The sequence below is a fragment of the Acomys minous genome (genome assembly GCF_964271855.1).
Source record: "Acomys minous genome assembly, chromosome: 12".
Taxonomy (NCBI): Eukaryota; Metazoa; Chordata; class Mammalia; order Rodentia; family Muridae; genus Acomys; species Acomys minous.
Genome location: NC_140493.1, coordinates 18,230,355 through 18,249,763, shown reverse-complemented (window position 1 = coordinate 18,249,763; position 19,409 = coordinate 18,230,355). Strand labels below are relative to the sequence as shown.

The following is a 19,409-nucleotide window of genomic DNA, read 5'->3' as shown; positions in this document are numbered from 1 at the left end:
TCCACAAATCTTGCTGACCCCCAGACCCTTACTGGCTCCAGCCCCAAGAGAGGGCCCAGGACCAGCCATACCCCTTCACTCAGGGCCAATGCCACTGTCTCCCTCATGACTTTTCGAAGCCTCTCCTAGTGACATCCTCTGCAGCCTATTTGAGCTGGGTCCAGCGTCACAGACTAAGTTCTGTCACACCCTCCCTCCAGGACTCGGAGCTGAGACAGAACAGGGGACCCCAAACAGGATCAAAGGATCCCTGCTGTGTGCGGCCTTATTAAAATTGGGTCCTAGGAGGCCTAGCTTGGTCCTCAGCTCAGTGGGGGCCTAAGAATGAAGTTGTTTGATGCTGGGGGATGGGGGAGGGGTGGGGGCGGGGGCGGGGGCGGGAGAGAGCCTGGTTGAAGACATTCAGAAAGCCGTAGCACACCTGGTAGGAGACAGCACTCCAGATGAAGGTCCCCAGACTTCATCCCAGGGCTTTGGGATTCTAGAAAATTCTGTAAAAGGTAAGTTAGGGCTAGGCAGTGCTGGAGTGCTGTCCCCTGTGCTGATGAACCCCTTCCATCCTCAATAGCCCATTTTCAAAATTCACTAGGAAAGGACTTGGGCTCTGAGGGGACAGTTGGCTTGCCCAGGGTCAATGTCCAGCCAGGTTTAGAGTTTGGCCTGTGCTGCTAATCACTGGGCTATACCGCTTCCAGCCGCCCACAGATGAGTGGTGCTGAGCCAGGCAAGGGGTGGGGGTGGGGGTGTAGGAGGAGGAGCTGTGCAGCTGGCGGGGAGGGGTGGGCCAGCATCAGCAGGCAGCCTGGTTGAAATGAGATGGAGCACCTGGCAATTTGAATAGTAATGAAAGCTTCCAGAATGCCAGGAGAGTCTGGAACAATAAAAGCAAAGGAGAGACAGGAGGCTTCTGCCTAACTGCAGGTGAGGTATCTCCGTGGCTCCTGGGATGACAATAGCTCATAACCACTTAGCGCTGGCTAGATGCCGGGCCAGGGCAGGAGCCGTGACACATTTCCTGGGGTGTTCTCCCAGCAACCCCACAGTTGGGACAGCTTTAAGCACATTTTTACAAGGGAGCAGAAGGCAGGGATGCTGGGAGAACCATGGCGGGGGGAGGGGGTGGAAGGTAGGGTAGTGGCAGATGCAGGGCATAGTGGCAGCCTGGGCGGCAGATGTGGTCCCAGCAGGTGGCAGGTCTCCAGTAGGAGGTGCTGTTCTTGCAGTGATGCAAAGGCTGGAAAGCAAAACACATTCAGATGCCACAAGCTCACAGTGGGGCTGGAGGAGGGTGTGAGCAGGCCAAGAGCCAGCCTTGAGCTACAGGAGAGCTGAGCGCACACAGCCCTGCGGGCCACCATACACCTGAGTAGACAGGTGCGGGTAAGTCCTGTAAGCAGGCTCCCTGTCCCCAATCCCTGGCAACTGTGATCAGGGGCCTTGCAACTGGGATTCTACTCAAGGTCTTAAAAAGAGGCCTGTTCAGGCTCACCCAGTTGGGCACAACCAGGAGAGTGTCAGAGGTGAAAGGTCTCAGAAGAGGTGGCTGGAAAGATAGCTCAGTTTGTTAACAGCACTGGCTGCTCTTGTAGAGGACCTGGGTTCAATTCCCAGCATCCACATGGAGCCTCACAACTGCCTATAACTCCAATTGCAGGGGATCCAACGGCCTCTTCTGGCTTCAGCAGGAACCAGTCATACAAGTGGTACACAGACTTAAGCTAAACACCCATACACAAAAAATTTAAAAAGAAGAGTTTTAAAGAAAGCAAACAGAAACAGGTCGGGCAGCATCTGCTATGGGTGAGGCCATGGGCCAGTGAAGAAGGCAGGTGCCTCAAGACATCCCCTCACAGCCACCTGGAGGAGCAGACCTACTGGCTTGAATGTTAGGGTCAGAACATTCCATGGCAATGGGGCCTCTCAGTTGTGGCGTCCCTGGGCTCCAGGGTCCCATGACTTGGGGGTCTCTAGGCTCCAGAGTCCCTTGGCTCCTGTGTCCCTCAGCTCTACCACACACTGTGGGAGTGTGTGAGTTTATCTCACATACTTTATGTCGCTTCTGAGTCTTGGATGGTCAGCAAGCATTCGGGCCCTGGCTTGGCCACTGGCAGCATGGACCATGTCCCTGGCTAGCCCTCAGGATGAGTCATTGTCTCTCCCCCAGCCATTGTCACCTGCTTCCAAGAGCCTCCACCCACGGCTGGTCTACTCAGCAGGGATCTACATGGAGACTATCTGAGTAGCGAGAGACTCTTCGAACAAGAGGACAGCAGTGGCCTTCAGAAGCCAGCAGCCTTGGCCACTTTCACCCAAAGGGTTGCAAGTCAGCTGGCACCTGCTCTTGGAGCAAGGAGGCTACCACATCCAAGTTCAACCAGCATGGAGTTCCAACATGGGCCCTAGAGGGGAACAGAAGCGTGTGGAGCATCCTTCCAATAGCAAGTACTTTCATAAGGGGTCTCTGGGGTCACCCGGTGGGACAGACACTGGCTGTGGCCTCAGAAGAAACAAACAACAAGAGGTGTGTGCATGACAGCGATTCTGGCTTACACATATTTGCACTAGAAACATGGAAGCCTCCTGAGACCAAAACGTCTCTTTGGCTATTTGACCTTGGATGTGCTCATGACCTTTCAGAACCCCAGTACCATTAACTGGCAGGAAGAATTCCCACCCGAGAGGTTGGTAAGGTGGAACGCCCTCACTGTTTCTATGCAGGGTCTGGCTCCCTTTCGCTCCTCACTGGATCTCCCAGAGAAATGATGCTGCTCGCAGAGAGGGTCTATTTACCCTGCCTGAGGACGCCGTGGTACTGTGAAGAATTTAATGTGTGAGATGAAGGTGTGGATCAGTTGGTGGAGGGATAGCCTAGCATGCATGACCCCCTGGCCATGCTCCACCCCCAGAACCATGTAAACTGGGTATGGGGAGGCAGGAGGATCGGAAGTCCAGGACCAGCCTGGGCTACATGAAACTCTGTCTCAAAACAAAGACCTTTAACAGGAGCCCTGTCCTCCCCTTCAGAAGGAAGCTGTCTGGCAGCTGAGGTAATGCCCTTGTCCAGCTGACATGGGAGCCTCTGTGGGGTTACAGCCTGAAGGATGGGCCGGGCATCTCTATGGCACAGCTTGGGAGTGGGGCTACAGGGTGGGCTGTGTGCTCTGGAGCTCCCTTATTCTAGTCCTTTCTGCGGTCTTCCTTCCTATCACCTCTCCCTCTGGGCTATGGGAGGCTGGAGCCTTTTAACACACATCTCCTGGCAGTTAATATTTAATGTCACACTGGTCAATAATTGATGGTACCACTTTAACAGGAAACCTGTGTTCTGCATCATCTGCCGCTCAGTGCCGCCCTTCCCTCGAAGGCCTCTGTCTGGAATTGCCCACTTCCCGCCCCATGGGAATCCAGACGCCTTCACCTCCCGCGTCAAAGGTTTCAAAGCACTTAGCCACTCTTGTCCCATTAGCATCTCCAGCAGCTCGGCAAGGTCAGGAGGCTCTGGGGAAAGGTAGAACCGAGACATGGAGGGTCACGGCTGCCCAAGGTCAAACGTCAAGAGGGGTGGAGGGTAGAACAGGGTGCCCACTCCTGCCCAGGACTCCACCCGGACCCTATGAACTCTGATGACTCAGGTATGCCTTGCTCTCCTCCTGTGCGTGGTGCAGACAAGTGGCTAGGGCTCTTACTGTAGTGGATACAGGAAGAGAGGGTCCTCAGAAGAAAGGACCCTCCCCCCAACCCCAATCAAAGAAATGGCCTCAGCAAGGTTCTAAGAAATGAATAGGAGTGTGCTACGGCTGGGGAACAGTACTTAGTGCTAGGATCAGGTCTCTTCTGTGTCCTCAGCCCTGACCTGCAGGCCAGTTTTGGGCCTATGTCTTGTGAATCATGTAGAATAAATGGCATCTACTGCCCCTAGGGTGTCACTCCTTGTCCTTGGTTATCCACAGCTGTTGGTCCCACTGGTCCCACTTATGTTCTCTCAAACCTGGGTGTAGGCTAGGACCTGTTTCTGCCTTCTGCCGTCCAATCTGTTGGTCACCCAGGCCCAGCAGACTCTGTCATGGCTAGCTTTAGCAGTCAACGTCACACAAACCTAGGGTTGCCTGGGAAGGCCTCTCAGTGAACAAATGCCCAGATCTCACAGCAGCCTGTCTATAGGGTATTTTCTTGACTGCTAACTGTTGTAGGAGGGCCCAGGCCACTGTGGGAGGTGCCATCTCTAGGCGGGCGGGTCTGGGCTGTAAAAAAAAGCTAGCTGAGCACGCTAGGAGGAGCAAGGCATTCTTACGCAGTCTGCTTCAACTTCCTGCCTGGAACTCCTGCGTTGGTTTCCCTGGACGTAACCTGTAAGCCAAATAAACTCTTTCCTCCCCACGTTGCTTCTGATCAGTGTTTTATCATGGCAACAGAAAACAAACTAGGACACCCTCCTACTGCCCTCTCACAGGGGCAGGGTGTGGAGAGAAATTCCATCCAGGCTCAAACCCAAGCACAACGTGCGAACACGTTCACTTCCTGCATGGTACACAGGGACATACTATGTCACGTCACATAGACCCTATAGCACACCCACATGCCAGCTCACATTCAACCATGAATCAGAGAACACAGACACACACAGAGACGCAGACAGACAGACAGACACACCACCCCCCATCCATGTCCCTTGCTGCCAGAAAAGCCAGAGACAAGCCATCTTTCATGGGTCGTACCTACCCAGCATCCCTCCTTGGGCCACCATGTCTGCTGGAGACCCACCTGTCCTTTGGGCATCTTATATCTCCTTTTCAACCTGTGACCTGTCTTGGCTACTCAGGAGTCATGCTACCTTTCCTCTTGTCCCCTGAAACACAGAGTGTCTTCAGTACAGTGACCTGCTAAGCCACGCCCAAGTCCCTTTGGAGTCTGCTCTGCTCTCTTGCCTGCTCTGTACCCACCTTTTCCACTCCTTCCAGAACAGCCCTTGCAGCGCTCACCTCTGCCCTGGGCACAGCAACTGCTCCCCTTGGCGCCACCTGCCCACTGTGGTACTTGGCCTCCCCAACCCCCACCCAGCAGCTCAGATTTCTCAGACTAATGGACTATGTGCTCTTGTCTCTAGGCCCCACAAAGAGCCCTGCCCCCGCCGCCTCCTCCTGCCGTCAGCTGGGAATCGCACTATTGGCATTGACTGACTAATAGCTTTTAGGAAGACAGAGTATTGGACCATTACATGCATGTATCGATCGGGATACATCTGGATTTGAGTTCTGCGAGGCAACAAAGATTCGCGTCCTCGGAAATAGGAAAGCGGCCACAGTAGAGGGAGGAACACAGTGATTACAAGAGGGAGACTTGGAAGTGCTCCTCCACTGGAGTGTCAACTAGCCCTCCCTACACCCTCTGAGGGGATTCTGGCTCCCACTCTGTGGGGGTTACTGGTCAGGGAACACCTAGAGACACCCTTGAGCACTTCAGGTCAGGAGATCATGGGAGGCGGATGTTGGAAGGGGCAGTGGGAGGGAGGCCTGTTCCCCTGTTTAGTAGCAGCCAAAGGTCCCTGGAGTGAAGGAGATTCTTGTCACCTTAAGTCTCCAGTAGAGTGGTCAGGTGGTCACTTGGCTGGGGTCGGGGTGTTGAAAAGAAGGGCTGGAGAGTAATGGAGACTGGGAGGGGCTAGGGCTGTAGGCCCCGCCCCTTCACAGCTGTGTGTCTTGGGCTCTTTCCTTTCAGTCCAACAGCACCCAGGTCCCACTGCTGAGTCTTTCTGCCAATGGCAGCTGGGGACTGGGAGAGTGGGTGCTGCAGTACAAAAATACAGGGATCAAGTCAATGACAACAGATTCGACCCCAGGTCCCTTCTCCCACGTGCCTGGAGGAGCAGTGACACAAGCTGATCTCTACTTGCAGCTAGAGTAAGTAGGGCATGGGGCAATGTCCCTTCCCTCAGTATCCACGAATGGGAAGAGACAGGCAGGTATGGGCTTTGGGGATCCTCCTCATGAGTAGGTTGCTGTGGCTCTGAGGGGTGATTATAGGGATTCTGTCATGGGTGCGGAGGGGTGTCCCATCTCCTCATGGAGGGTCATACCTGGCCTTTATGAAATGCCTCTTTATCAGTGATTCATAGGTCTGGCATCTCTACTTACACAATTACTGTGTTAGGACATTTTAATGAAATTTCCATACAAGTGTGTGGGTTGAGTCTCTGCGGTCCCCACAGCAGTCTCTGCAGGCCTGCGTGAGGGTGGCCAGCTGGGAAATGCCTGCCATGTTGCCAAGCTCCCAACAGACCTGCCTGCAGTCTCTCAAAGTCCCTGCTTTCCCAGGTAGGCAAGTAGGGGCTTACTCAAAGACACAGGGATCCAGACCCAAAGGCTGCCCTCCCCGAGCCTGCTGAGAGGCTGCTGGCCTTCCAGACCTACAGTCTGCTGGGAACCGAGGCTGGAAGAGGCACCTGCGACCTCCCTGCTCCATCAAGGTCACTCTGGAGTCATCTTTGAAGCAGCTTCTCTGCCTGTCCCTAAGGTGTGTTTGCCCTTGACAAAAATCATTGATTTTTTTCCAAGTAAAGCAGAAAGAGGTCAGTGTGGGCCTGGTCTGAGTCAGGAGTGGCTTCCGAAGACTCTGGGCTCTTCTTCTTTGTCTCTTGACTCCTAACCCTCTACACAGGGCTTGAACCCTGTAGCTGGCCTCCAAAAAAACACCCAAGTAAGGGTCTGTGATGTCGGTGGAACCCTTGCCACCGGTCAGGCTGGCATAGGGGCAGGCTGGGTCTAGGAAGCTGGTGAGGAGGAGCCTATGACAGCCCCTTCAGGGACAAAGGCTCGGGCAGTACAGAAGAAGTGGCCAGTCCTGCTTTCCACTCTCCCCTGTTTCCCGTGCCCTGGAATTGACTGGAGCTGGAAGGAGCTGATGAAATGACACCACGGTGGCCCCATGGGCTGGCCACCAGCTGGCTGTCTATGGGTGACCTTATAGACATTTCTTTTCTGTTGTTGTTTTAAACATGAACAGAAGAGACATGTTTGTCCCCAGAGAGGTCTCAGGACAAGGGGGCAGGTGAGCTACTTGAAGTGGTGACATTCCAGCCCCGGGAGTCCTCAGCCTGGAGACAAGGAAGGAGCCAGCAAACCCTGAACGCAATCCCCACACACTGGCTGGGTCCCAGCATACTGGGAGAAGTGTCTGGTTTTGAGGTGTAGCACCTCAGCTCATTGTCACTAAATCTAGAAGGGATGTCCTGGGCCAGCCCATCCTGCAGATATCTCCCAGGCAGAGAAGATGGACCAGTACATACATTCCCCAATCCAGGAGCAGAGCCACAGCCAACATAGAACATAACAAGACATATGAGTGTTTGAAGGGTTACTCAGTCCATTACAGTGTCTTTAATCATCAGATTGTACAATTTGATTTTTTTTCCCCATTTAACAAGAGGCTTCCAACTTCCCACTATCTTCCTGGCCACCATTGGCATGGGACTGGGAACCCCATCGCATGTGAGATCTGCATAGGAAACCCTGAGTACCTAGCCTAAGCCCTACCACTCAGGGCAAGCCTGGGTTTTCCAGAAAAGTAATTTCACTGAAAGTTAATTAAAAATGTATTTAGTAAACAATCAGAGGGGGGATAGAGGAGAACTCGAAGGAATCAAGGTTTGAGAAATAAATGCTGCTTTATGGAAACGGAGACAATTATCAGCGGTGTTTGAGGCATGGTAAAATAGACTGGAGGCTCACAGAGAGGGGAGACAGAATGGATTAATAATAAAACCATGACAATTAAAGAGATAGCGCCCCAGAGTTGCATCACGGAGAGCCCGTTTGTAGTGCCACCAGGCCTAGCACAGCTGTGCAAGGGGCCATCAGAGTGTCAGCCCGGCCTCAGTGTTCTTTCTAACTGGAGCCCGTTCAGAGGAACTAACTCACTTTGAGGAGAGGCCAGAGCCAGTGAGGTGTTGCTTGCACACCCCTTGTTTCCCACGGTCCTGCCACCACCACTGTTATTTGTCACAGCAAAAGAAAAAAAAAGTGTGAACTGTCTTAAATGCCACTCTGTGGGGAGCTAAGTTAATGCCAGCATGAGGGATCTTCACAACCGAGTAGACGCTAAAATGATGTTTAGAGACATTAAGGAAATTCGCAGGATAATGGCCAATTTACTGTGAATAAAGTTAGAATGCAAAAATCCCTGCACATCCTTCTAGGGAGGACAAAAAGCAGGCACAAGGGAGGCAGGAAGCAAAACAGCTACCAGGTGTGCCAGGAGGCGGTCCCCTTCTCCATCTTTTACTAATTAAACAGCAGCAGCAACAATAATAATAATAATAATTCCTGTTCACTGAGAAACTGAGAAACCATACCTGGACCACAGGAATCCCCACTAGGAGTCTATGAAGTGACCTGGTTTGCACCCATTTCACATACGAGAACACAGAGACTCTAAGAAGCGGGATGATTGGCCTGAGGTCCCCCACTAGCCCGAAGAGGAGGGTGCCTATGAATCTAGGTCCAATCAGGAGACAGCTGCTCTCAGCCCTGCAAGTTTACTAAGAATCTGACCAGGAGATGGGGTGGGGGGAGGGGGAGGCTGTGATTAAACTGGGTGGAAATAAACATGGGTGCTGCCTGGCTGCACTGCCCTGGCCTCCTGTGGTGGGAGGAGTTAGTTGGAAAACAGACTGGAGGGCAGGTGGTTGGCTGGTTGGGTGGACTGTCAGGAGGATGTGCAGGTGGGAGGGTAGGTGAGTGGGCAAGTAGGTGGGTGGTTGGATGAGCCTGAGAGTGGGTAGGCATTTGGCTGCTTCTGCTGGGACCTTTAGTGCTAGGGACAACCTTGGTGCCAGTATAAGAGAAAGGATAAAAACCCTGAAACCCAAGCCCTGAGGTCAAGCATATAGCAGGACAACCTATCAGGTCTCTTCAGCCTTTCAGGAAGCAGCTGGAACAGCAGGAGCCCAGGCTGAGTTCAGATCATTGCTGTCCCCAAGCCAAAGAGGGCTTCCTATGGGGTTTCTTAGAGCCCTAGGCTTCCTGTGGTGTGGGGGACACTTGGAGTCCTTCCAGGGACAGGAGTAGCCCACTTAGGGAATCGACACTCTACAAATGGTGACCCATCCAGCCTGAGCTGTGTCCCAGCTGTCTCAGGAGGTAGATGTCCCACTAGGGAAGGGACCTACATTCCCAGACACGGACTCAGACAGCCATCTTGAATTTCACCTCCTGCCCAGGCTGCAGGCCACTGTAGTTCTCCCTGGGCCTCGGTTTCTTGGAGTGGCCTGAGGACATTCATGCTGCAGGGCTGTTGGGGAGAATCCGTGGCCCCATACATGGGAGCCGTGCACCTCTGCAGCCTCAGCCTGCTGTGCACTCTCCATGGCTCATTCACTGAGCTGACTTCACCTCACCACCCCAAGCAACACAGGACACTTGTGTGCACCTACTATGAGTTAGGGGTTTGTTCTCAGTGCTGGAGCTCCCAGAAGTCCAGCTTTCCACGGTTCCCTTCCCACGGGACAGACAAACAGACAAAAAAAAAAAAAAAAAAAAAAAAAAACCAGACACCAAACAGGCAACCGGACACACTGCCAGGTGGTGGTAACACATCAAAGGGACCAAAAGAGTGCGGCGTAGGGAGGAGTGTGATGGCGCGAGGGGGGTGGTATGGAGAGGGGACAGAGGTGCGAGGACAGTCTCTCTGGGTGGAGACTCTGTGCATGCACCTGGTAGAAGGAAGGGAGTGAGCCCCATAGGTTTCCTGGGAAAGGTGATTTATTAGGTTGGGGGCAGCACTTGCTAAGACTCTGAGGTATCACCAGGGAGGCTGCTGTGCTGGGTGAGCAAAAGTAAAGAAGATTTTGATTCCATTGGCTGGTTTTGATTGCTGTTTTAAAAGGGTCACTGTGCTGCGAGGGACAAAGGCTAGGACAGGTAGACAGGCAGCAGGCTCTCGCCTGTGCAGATCTTTGGAACACTCCCTCCTGGGGGAAGGGAGGAAACAGAAAAGTCACAAGATCCAGAGGCCCCACTGGGAGCGGGAAGGGAGGCGGGAGCGGGAAGGTGATAAAACAGTGAACAGTGCTGGGCAGACGACTCCAGGGAACTTTGTGAGCCATCACACATATTGGAGTGGGCTTTTTGGTTATGCGGGTCCCGGAGTCACCAATGTTTCAGCTCTGCCCTCAGCACCCATGTGGCCCAAGCACACACTGACTGAGCCTCAGTTTCTCCATATGTGAAGTGAGGACAATTCAAGTTTTGAGCCCCTGATGAGATAGATGTTAAATCCCAGTGGATCTGGGAAGAGGGGTGTGTGTGTGCGCGTGCGCACATGCGCGCGCGTGCCCCAGATATGTGCCAACGACTGAAAGGACAAGGATGGAGTGACCATCATGACAGCTGACCCTCCTCACCTGTCATAGGGCAGGCAGGATGCAGAGGCAGATTTGCTGAGCATCAGGGCACCAGCATCTCCCTCAAGGTGGCCCTGGGTACCTGGGCTGGAGGTGGCCACACTCAGCCAGCTCCTGTGCTGCATCCATGCACTGGATGGCCTCTCTGAGCAATAGTCCCAGAGCATCTGCTATGAGCCACTGACCTGAGAGCCTGGAACCGCCTGGAACCACAGGAAAACAAGCTGCTGGGGCTATCCGCAGGAGGGGCAGGGCCAAGGAGGAAACTTAAAAGCCTGGGTAGAGGGGTGGTCTGGGGACAGTGTCTGCTACAACCTGCAGCCAAGGGGGAGGCTGGAGTGCTTCCGCCTGAGGAAGGCAGAGAGCCCTAAGGAAGGTAAAGAGAGAGTCAAGTCGGAGGGCCCTGGGGTCTCAGGGAGCTGAGTTTCAGGTCACCTGAACAGAGACAAAAATTCTCTGCAAAATTCAACTCACCCTGGGCTCTGCTACTCCCTAACTCATCCGGCTTAAGCTCCATAGGCCTAGCTGTTTAATTTGGCACCCGGTTTTGCTTTCAGCCAGGCAGTCACAATGTTCAAAGGAGATGGATGGAGTGACTATTCACAGGGCTTGAGGGTCTCTAATGTTGCTGAAGAAGTGTCAAGTTAGGGGCTTGCCCAGGGCTTGTCACTTACCAAGCCCCAGCTGTTTCCCTTGTAGCAGGGCAGGGGTACTCTAGAGCCTGGGCTGCAGGCATCTTTATCTTGTAGGTACCTTTGGCCTGTCCTGCCCAGCTGGTCACCTGGCCTTCAGCCTCAGTCTCTCCTAGAGGCCCCAGATCTACTGCTCTGCTCAGCTTACAGAGAGCCTCCCCAGGGGCAAGGTGCCATGTTGGTGACCTAGCTCCTCTGCCGGAGGTTTTGTGCCCTAGCAAAGGGAGGCCGTGTGCCAGAGAAGCCAGAAAACTTCTGCAGAGTTCGTCTACGCAAGCACGAGAAACCTCAGACTGAGCTCAGATGTCCTCTGTGGTCCTACACCCGGCCCCTCTTGGTGTCGTCAAGCTTTCGCTAGACCAGTCCTCTTCCACCCTCTCCTTTGGGGACTCTAGTCTCCCAGGGGACCCTAGGGGTCCCTTGTTTCTCCTCTGAAAAACTGATGCCTCATGCCAAGTCACTGCATATCCGAGTACAGAAAAGGAGGTGGTATGTGAATGTGGCCAGTGACTAGAACATTCTTTAACAGCACATCACACCCCGTGGGCTTCTGGGCCACAGTTTGAATGGGCAACTAGGTGCCCTCAGGCACAATTTCCCAGGCCTGAAGAGGGAACCGGGAGGTCAGGGATGGCTGGCCTCTACAGTATGTGTCCCTCTGTAACCTTTAGCTTTTGTACAGTTCCAAGCTCTAGGCACACCCCGCCACCTCCTCTACTCTTGCACTCCAGAGGTACAGCACTGGGCATGTGGCATCCAGTCAGTGTCTAATATGTGAACGCTGGTGAAAACTGGTGTGGGAAGGAAGAACACTGAGACAGACAGGTAAGCCGGGGACATCAGGAGCAGAGATGGGGACTCAGTACATCTCTACTGATAACTTTCCTTGCCTTCCTGGGCAGCAAGACCGTTCCAGCTAAAACTTGGCCACACCAAGATGTATCCAAATGGTTCTCAGACCAGGGTACCCACAGGTACCCCCACCAGACTCTCTTGGCCAGTGGGCCCTGTGTGTTCTGTGACACAGACATGAGGTGTATACTTTGAGAAGCCCCGCCATTAGGCACAGTCAATGGACTGCTCACTCTATAGCTCTCCCTAGGTCTGGGTCTCACTCTCCACCTGAATGGTGGCTCTGAACACCCTCACCTCCTACCACAGGAGTCAGCCCAGGGCTCGTCCAAAGGAAGACAGACAGTGGTTGTCTCCTGCCTGATAGACAGGCAGTTACCCCTTCCATAAGCACAAGAGGCTGTGAGTGCATCTGATTAATTATTCATGCCATTCATTATTGAAAAGGTCGCTACCTGGGAGCCGCTCCAGCCGTGGCTAACAAGCTTGCCTGTACCTCCCAGGAGAAGCAGCAAAAGCTCGCTGTGTGCCTACTATGCGCCAGGCAACCCCAGAATAACCCAAGGAAGGGTACACAGCCCTGGCTTCTCATGGGGACTGGAAAGGTCAAAGGGTGATGTAACAGTCTGAAACTGTTGTAGTGGGAAGCAACAGAGGCAGGAGTGTGCTGGCCAGTCCTCTGCAGAGCTCAGTGGTCACTATGCTGGGAGATGGCCAGTCACCCGCAGATCCCAGTGGTAACTGTGCTGGGACGTGTAGGTGGCCAGTTGCCCACAGAGCCTGGTGGTCACTGTGCAAGGTAGGAGGTGCAAGTCACCAGTAAGAGGACTCAAGATAACCTTGCAGCCTGGGTTGTAGGCTGTGACCCTCAGGGGTCCTGTGCTCAGAGTCTGAGCACCACAGTTACTTACCATCCAAGCCCCAGACCTTGCCCGCCCATGACCCTGGGCCAAGGAGCAGGAATGTCTGTTTCTGTCCTTGGGCGGGTTAACCTCATGAGACACCTGTTTTCAAAGTCCTTAGCTCTAGGCAGCAATGCTGCCACCCTCCACCACCAACATCCTACTGGAGTAGGGCAGAGATGACAGCTGCCCAGATGAGGCCAGACCTGGCCACCCCGAAAGCCGAGCCCTTGGTATATCACCTTCCTTGCCAGCATCCTTCTCCCTCCTGAGCCACCACGGGACGGCCTGCCTGAGTCACATCCAGGTACATACCGAAGAAGAACTAAAAAGGAGATTTATATTTATTTCTTGACTGCACACTGAAAACTCTTCCCTCCAGTCCCTGACAAGCTTTCTTTCCTTTGACCAGACCACAAAAAACTTAAAAAGCCATCCAACTTCTCCTTTGACCTTGACAACTAGGAAACTTAAGTGACAACCGGTCTTTTTGGCTTCTCTAGACACACATGTGCTGCCACGAGTCTCTTCAAGTCCTCCTTGGCAAACAGTAAGGACAGCGAATAGCCAGCTCACCCTCCCCCACCTCCACCCCTGTGATCCAGATACACCAACAGTAACAGAGTCAAGTCCAGCCAGGCTGCTGTTGCAAACACTCACCAGGCAGATGAACTCTGAAAGGCCATCAGGGGTGGGTTGTGTGTGTCTCCCCTTAGCGTGTGTACCGCCTGGAGGGCTTGCGGCACGGCACCAGGGGGAGGCTGCGGCTGTGGCTGCGGGGCCGGCTGTCCTGGCCGAGGGGCTCGAGCAGGATTCCCCCACCGCCGGGGGTCCTGTTTCATCCACCGTCCGTGGATGCCCCACCGGGTCAGGTAAACCTTGCAAATGTCGTAGTTCATGGCGGAATAATAGAGCAGATCCAGCACCAGCAGTGTGAGCACGAAGAAGCCGTAGATCCACACTCCCAGCAGTGCCGTGTAGTTGCTGTGGAAAGAAAAGCGGAGACTGAGCCACGCGCTCCCAGAAGCTCGAGCCCCATCTGGCAGCATCCACCACAGGTTGACAAACACACTGCAGGCATTAGGGTTCACTCCACACACACCTGCCCTGTCTCCTTGGCACCCCAGTGTTCACTGCCCTAGCCCTACCCTGTGTTCTAGGCTGGGCTCCTTGGGTCCTTCTCTGACAGGCACCCCTGCAAGAGTCCAGAGCTTTCTAAGCTAAGTATTGGGGTTCCCATGATTCGGGATTCCTACCTCCACCCCACTTCTCCCTCTATGTGCCAGGCTTCCTGCTGGCTTTGTGCATATCACAACTGCCCCTGGAGCACTCCTGTTCCATCCCTCCTGGCCTCACTCCCAAGGGCAGATGCTGGAGGCCTGTCAGCACCTTAGGGAACACTAAACCCAGTCACACCGAATGTGCCACAGAACCCTGTGGTAACCGCCCTCTACAGTGGTGCTACACCTCTGAGCCTTCTGCTAATCTCCTCCGTGTCTTTTTAATTTTTTTTTTTTTAAAGATAAGGCCTCATGTAGCCCAGGCTGGCCTCGAGTTTACAATGTAGCCAGTGATAACCTTAAATTTCTGATCCTCCTGCCTTCACTTCCAGAGTGTTGGGATGACAAGTGCTTGGCTTGTGTGATGACGAGAACGGACCTTGGGCTTTGTGCATGCTAAGGAAACACGCTGCCAGCCGAGCCACGTCCTAAGCCCCTCCATTACCTCTCTACTCCCTCACACAGCATTTCCCCCACAGAGGCTGCAGTCTCCTGGCAGAACCCTTAGGGCTTAGCACTTCAAATGCTCCCAACCCATTGCAAGCCCTACTACTGTCTCTTTACAAGTTGCTTGGGTGCTGAAGATGGAATCTGGCCACTCCCAGCCTGGGACCTTTGCACAGGCCACACCCTCTGCCGGGTAGCCTTTCTTACATCCCCACCTCCTTCTCCTCTGCTCTACTGTTCGTAGTATCCTCATCTGAGACTCTTCTAACTGTCCCCCAAGGCCCCCATCAAGCCTAGCCTCTCCTCTGGCCCCCATCCCCTGGCAGGTTGGGGGTCTTAGTGGCCTAGAGTGGGCTGCCTCCAGATTTGCCACCCCAGCTGGGTTGCTGAGCTCCTGATAGCACCGGCCCACAGACTGGGCTGTTTAAAAGGACTGGTTTATTAACCATTCCAGTGACACCCACCTCAGTCTATTCCCTGCCATGAGCATCTGCTTGAGTGTGTGGGGCCAGCCAGGGCGTTGAGAAGAGGCAAGCTGGAAACCTCCACTCCAGGGGAACCTGTGGCTCAGTTCAGACAGGACCTGTGAGTGCTGGCAGCCCCTGGAGGCCCCATCTGGAACTGGAGTTGCAGCCTGCTCTGGACTCCTGTCTCTGATTTGCTGTGTGGTCTATGAGAAACCCCGCCCATCTCCAGGTCTGTAGGGTACAGCTTTGTCTTTCCTTGACTTAAGATTCCCAGCTCTGGGCTGGAGAGATGGCTCAGAGGTTAAGAGCACCAACTGCTCTTCCAAAAGTCCTGAGTTCAATTCCCGGCGACCACATGGTGGCTCACAGCCATCTATGAGATCGGGTGCCTTCTGGCCTGCAGGTGTACGTAATAAATAAATCTTTAAAAAAAAATTCCCAGCTCTTCATTTGCCAAGGCTGACCCCTAGTTCCAGCTGTGGCTACCGATAGCGCGAGTGGGTGGCTATCCTTTGCCCATCCCTGTCAGGGCAGAAGCAGGGCCAATAAGCCCACTTTCATTCTCTTCTCAGGAGAATGTTTCCTAGTTGGCCAAGTTCTTGGACTGAAGAATTCTCTTGGAGTCGAGGTAGGGTGGGTGGGGGAAGGGAGGGAGAAGGCTAATAGTAAGGCTCTGCCATACCTTGCACATGGAGCTTGGCAGCCTCAAGACAGGTGTGCCAGTCAGTACTTGGGCTCAGTACCACACAGCACTCAATACCCAGCAAATCCTAAACAGGGTGGTCTTAGCTCCTTTCTGCAACCCCACCTACCACTAAGCCAACTACTACCACGCAAAGGTGTATATGACTGAGAGCCAAGTGCTCAGCCTTTTGTTAACGGACACTAGCTTTGCCTGGAAGTGTCACGGCTCAGCAGAAAATGCCCACCACAGGAAAAAGGCCAAGAACCCAACGCACTCACAGGCTGGAGTCTCACGGGAGACAGCTGTCTAGGTGGGCTCTGGTCCCAGGCAGCCAGCTTTCCTCAGATTTTTCTCTCTCCTGCAGCCCCCATGGCAGGGCTCAGAGAACCAGGCTGTTCCTGGTGGTTCCCATGGCAGCAGCCTGGGGGCTGAGGAGGCGGGGAGGGAGCAGGGCCGCTCTCTGCAGATGCTGTTTGGCATGGAGAGCAGGAGGGGTAGTTGGCCCTGCCTGGAGCTAGGAACCAAACCAAACCTGGGGGACCAAAGTCATCTCTAAGATCCCCAGCCTTGATGGCAGTACCAAGACTTGAATTCTTCGGAAAACCTTGGCCAAGCCCAACATAAGCAGTCCCAAAGGGTCCCGCCCACCTCTGCTGGGTCAACTCCTTGTCTCATGTGCACCCTGGCACACAAGCTGGGTCATAGCTTGGCCATCAGGAAGCCTCCTTGAGCTTCATGTGGGATGCTGAGGTCACCCATGGCCTGCTTTCATTTGTAAGACTGTTGCCCCATAAGATGGTAGATTCCCCGAGAGCATGCTAGGATCCAACTTGTCCCTTCATGCCCAACACAGCGTTGTAGTACTGACCCAGCAGTGAGAACCGGGGGTGGTGAGGACATGAGTGGGTGTGCTACTGACCAGAACTGGCCAGGTGTTACAGGTGTATGAATGGCACACCGACAGTGAACAGGGTGGGAACTGGGATTTCGACTCTAGGCACGGAGTTTGGAGCCAGGTCCCTGCAACCTCAGAGTGTGCTAAGTCCTGGGAAATCCTAAGGTCAAATCTAAAACAGACATCAGAGAGTGGGTCCCCAGCTTCCGTACTCTCACCCTGGCCCCACCTGTGCCAGGAATTAAGAACAAGTCCCGTCCCCTCTCGCCTAAGCATAATGAAAGCTTTCCGTTCCACGTGCTTGGCTTTAGGCTTCTGCAGCAGGACAGTATCCCCACCTGTCTGTTTATTTATTCCCAATTCCACAGAAGGTGCTGCCTACAGGGAACGTGCCCTGTGTGTGGCAGGTGGAGTGCCAGGACCACAGACCTCTCCACAACAGCTTGCAGCCCCCAGGCCATGCTCTGTAAGGCCTGCCAGCTGCAAGGATTTGAGGCTTTAATTTTTAAAATGCAATTTAAAATATGCAATCTGGAAATTAACTACATCCAGATGCTGGTGGAGGGCGAGGATAAAAGGCAGAGGCTGCGGTGGGGGCATCTGTGAGCGCCCAGCCTCAGACAGTGGCAAGCGCCGCGTGCGGGTCTGTGTGTGTGTGTGTGTGTGTGTGTGTGTGTGTGTGTGTGTGTGTGACTCAGCTTCCTTGGGGTTTCCAAAGCGATAATAGAACCTTCCCACTGGAGGAATCGCAGTGTGTCTGTGGAGCAGAGTGGCTACGTCAGCTGACATCAGCAGACAGCTGCAGCTGCAGCCTGGCCTGGCCTGGGATGGAAATCCCCGCCCCACCCTCTCCTCCACCAGGAAGTCAAAGGTGCAGTGGTCTAGCCCGTCAGTCATAGCAGGAAGACCCTGGCTGCTGCATCCCTGCCAGGCTGGGAGGAATGGGTACAGACGTTTGCAGACTTTATCCATAAAGCAAGAACACAGAGCACACTGTGAAATGGTCTGCTCAGCCTTACAACGGAGACATTGGCTCAGCAGGTGGGATCCAAATTCAGCTCTTCAAAATTCACTTTCCCATAGTCTTGGGGAGATGAACCTCTGTTTTCTGCTTCAAAAAAAGGAGTGAGTACATGTCCTACTTTGGGGGTGTCACTGTGAGGCTTCGCAAACTGGCAAAAGAGAAAGGGAAGGGACCTGGGGCTGCAGCTCTGCTGGTAGTGTTTTTTTTTCTGGTGTGCTTCGACAAAGCCCTGGGATTCATCCGCTGTACCACATGAAAGGTACATGGTGGCACATGCCTGTAATCTCAGCACTTGGAAGGCAGAAGCAGGAAGATTAAGCCTTCAAGGTCATTCTCAGCTACATGGAGAGTTGGTAGCTAGCCTGGGCTACATGAGACCCTGTTTCAAACAAGTCAAAAACAAGATAGAGAGGAAACCAGAGAGGAGAGGCTCATATGAAACAGAGGAAGCCAGGTGTGGTGGCACCCACCTGTGATCCCAGCACTTGGGAGGATCTTGAGTTCATGGCTAGCCTGGGCTATAGAATGAGACTCTGTATTTAAGCAATCACAGAGGATGTTCGTAATAGGTCTAGGCCTTGCCTAAGGTCACACATAAAGACAGAAGTCGGCTGGTGCAGCCATAGGTAGCACAGGCCTGAGCCTTGCATTTAGTAACCTGGGAGGTAGAGCTCACTTGTATCAAAAATGCCCCCTTCCTTGCCAAGAGGGTGTCTCAGTGGTGTCAGCTGTTGTCTCTTCTGACCCTGCTGTTAATAGGCTCAACCAAAGGGCTGGACCACAGGGTAGGGAGGCAGCATGCTGCAAGCAAGAGCCAGTTAGACCCAGTGGCCCACCCAGACACAACTCAGTCCCTGAGCACACATGCAGATGCCTCTCTCCAGAGCTGAGGTGGAACTGGATGTCATGAGAACAGCACTGGTCAGAGCCACGTGAGCAGAGGCACCGTGGCCATTTCTAATAGAGCCACAAAATGCCACACGTGACTTCACCGTGGCACCTTTCCCTCTGCCACAAACCATCCTGCCCTAGGTGGGGACCACTACACCAGCCTGGACCCTGACACTCCATGTGCAGTGCCGCAAGTGTCCCATGAGGATGTCACCTCCACACAGCTGGGTCCAGGTGACAGCTGGGTAGTGGTTGCTGGGGCTTTGTGTGCTGTGTGGTTTCAGACCCATTTCCACCCTCTCTGGGCCTCAGCTCTTGCTACTGAGCTCATTCACATGCAATTACCCTATATGGGTGGCAGATAAGTCCTAGGGAGGGTTGTCTATTTATAGGGTTGGGGGAAGGGGTGTCCAGGCAAGAAACCATGATAGTTCTAGAAGGTTCTCACAAAGATGATGGTGTGTAAGGAGATTTTACACCTGACAAGCCTTGACAGGACCGAGACCCACTGGTCCCCACCCTACTCTGGCTAGCAAGATCTGGAGTGCAAATCATGCCTCAAGATGCCAGGAGGCCACAGGAGAGGCCACATGCAGTAACTAGGGTGCTGGGACTCGATACTGCTAGAGCTTCTCTATGACCCCAAGAAAGGTGAGATTTGGCAGAGGCTAGGAAGAAGAGGCCTTAACTCGCCTGTGAAGCCCAGGAGTGCCAACTGCTGTCTTCCTGGAGACCTGATCCCCCCCTCTTCCCAAGCCACCTCCTGGCATCCTGTCCCTGGAGGCAGGACACACACACACACACACACACACACACACACACACACACACACACACACCAGAGAGACAGAGAAAGAGAGGCACAGAGAGAGACAGAAA

At 53.7% G+C, this 19,409-nt stretch overlaps 1 protein-coding gene across 4 annotated transcripts in view; it reads right to left on the bottom strand.

The window, feature by feature from the left end:
* SHISAL1 (shisa like 1) overlaps positions 1-19,409 on the bottom strand; it is a gene marked incomplete at its 3' end in the record, with an annotated part of 150,939 nt that overhangs the window by 9,191 nt on the left and 122,339 nt on the right. For 3 of the 4 annotated variants that reach the window (XM_084749825.1, XM_084749823.1, XM_084749822.1), the window contains exon 4: positions 13,499-13,826. In XM_084749825.1, coding sequence (XP_084605951.1) covers positions 13,499-13,826 — 328 coding nt within the window. Of the gene's footprint in view, positions 1-13,498; positions 13,827-19,409 lie in introns of those variants that run through there. The other variant, XM_084749824.1, reaches the window with a different exon arrangement.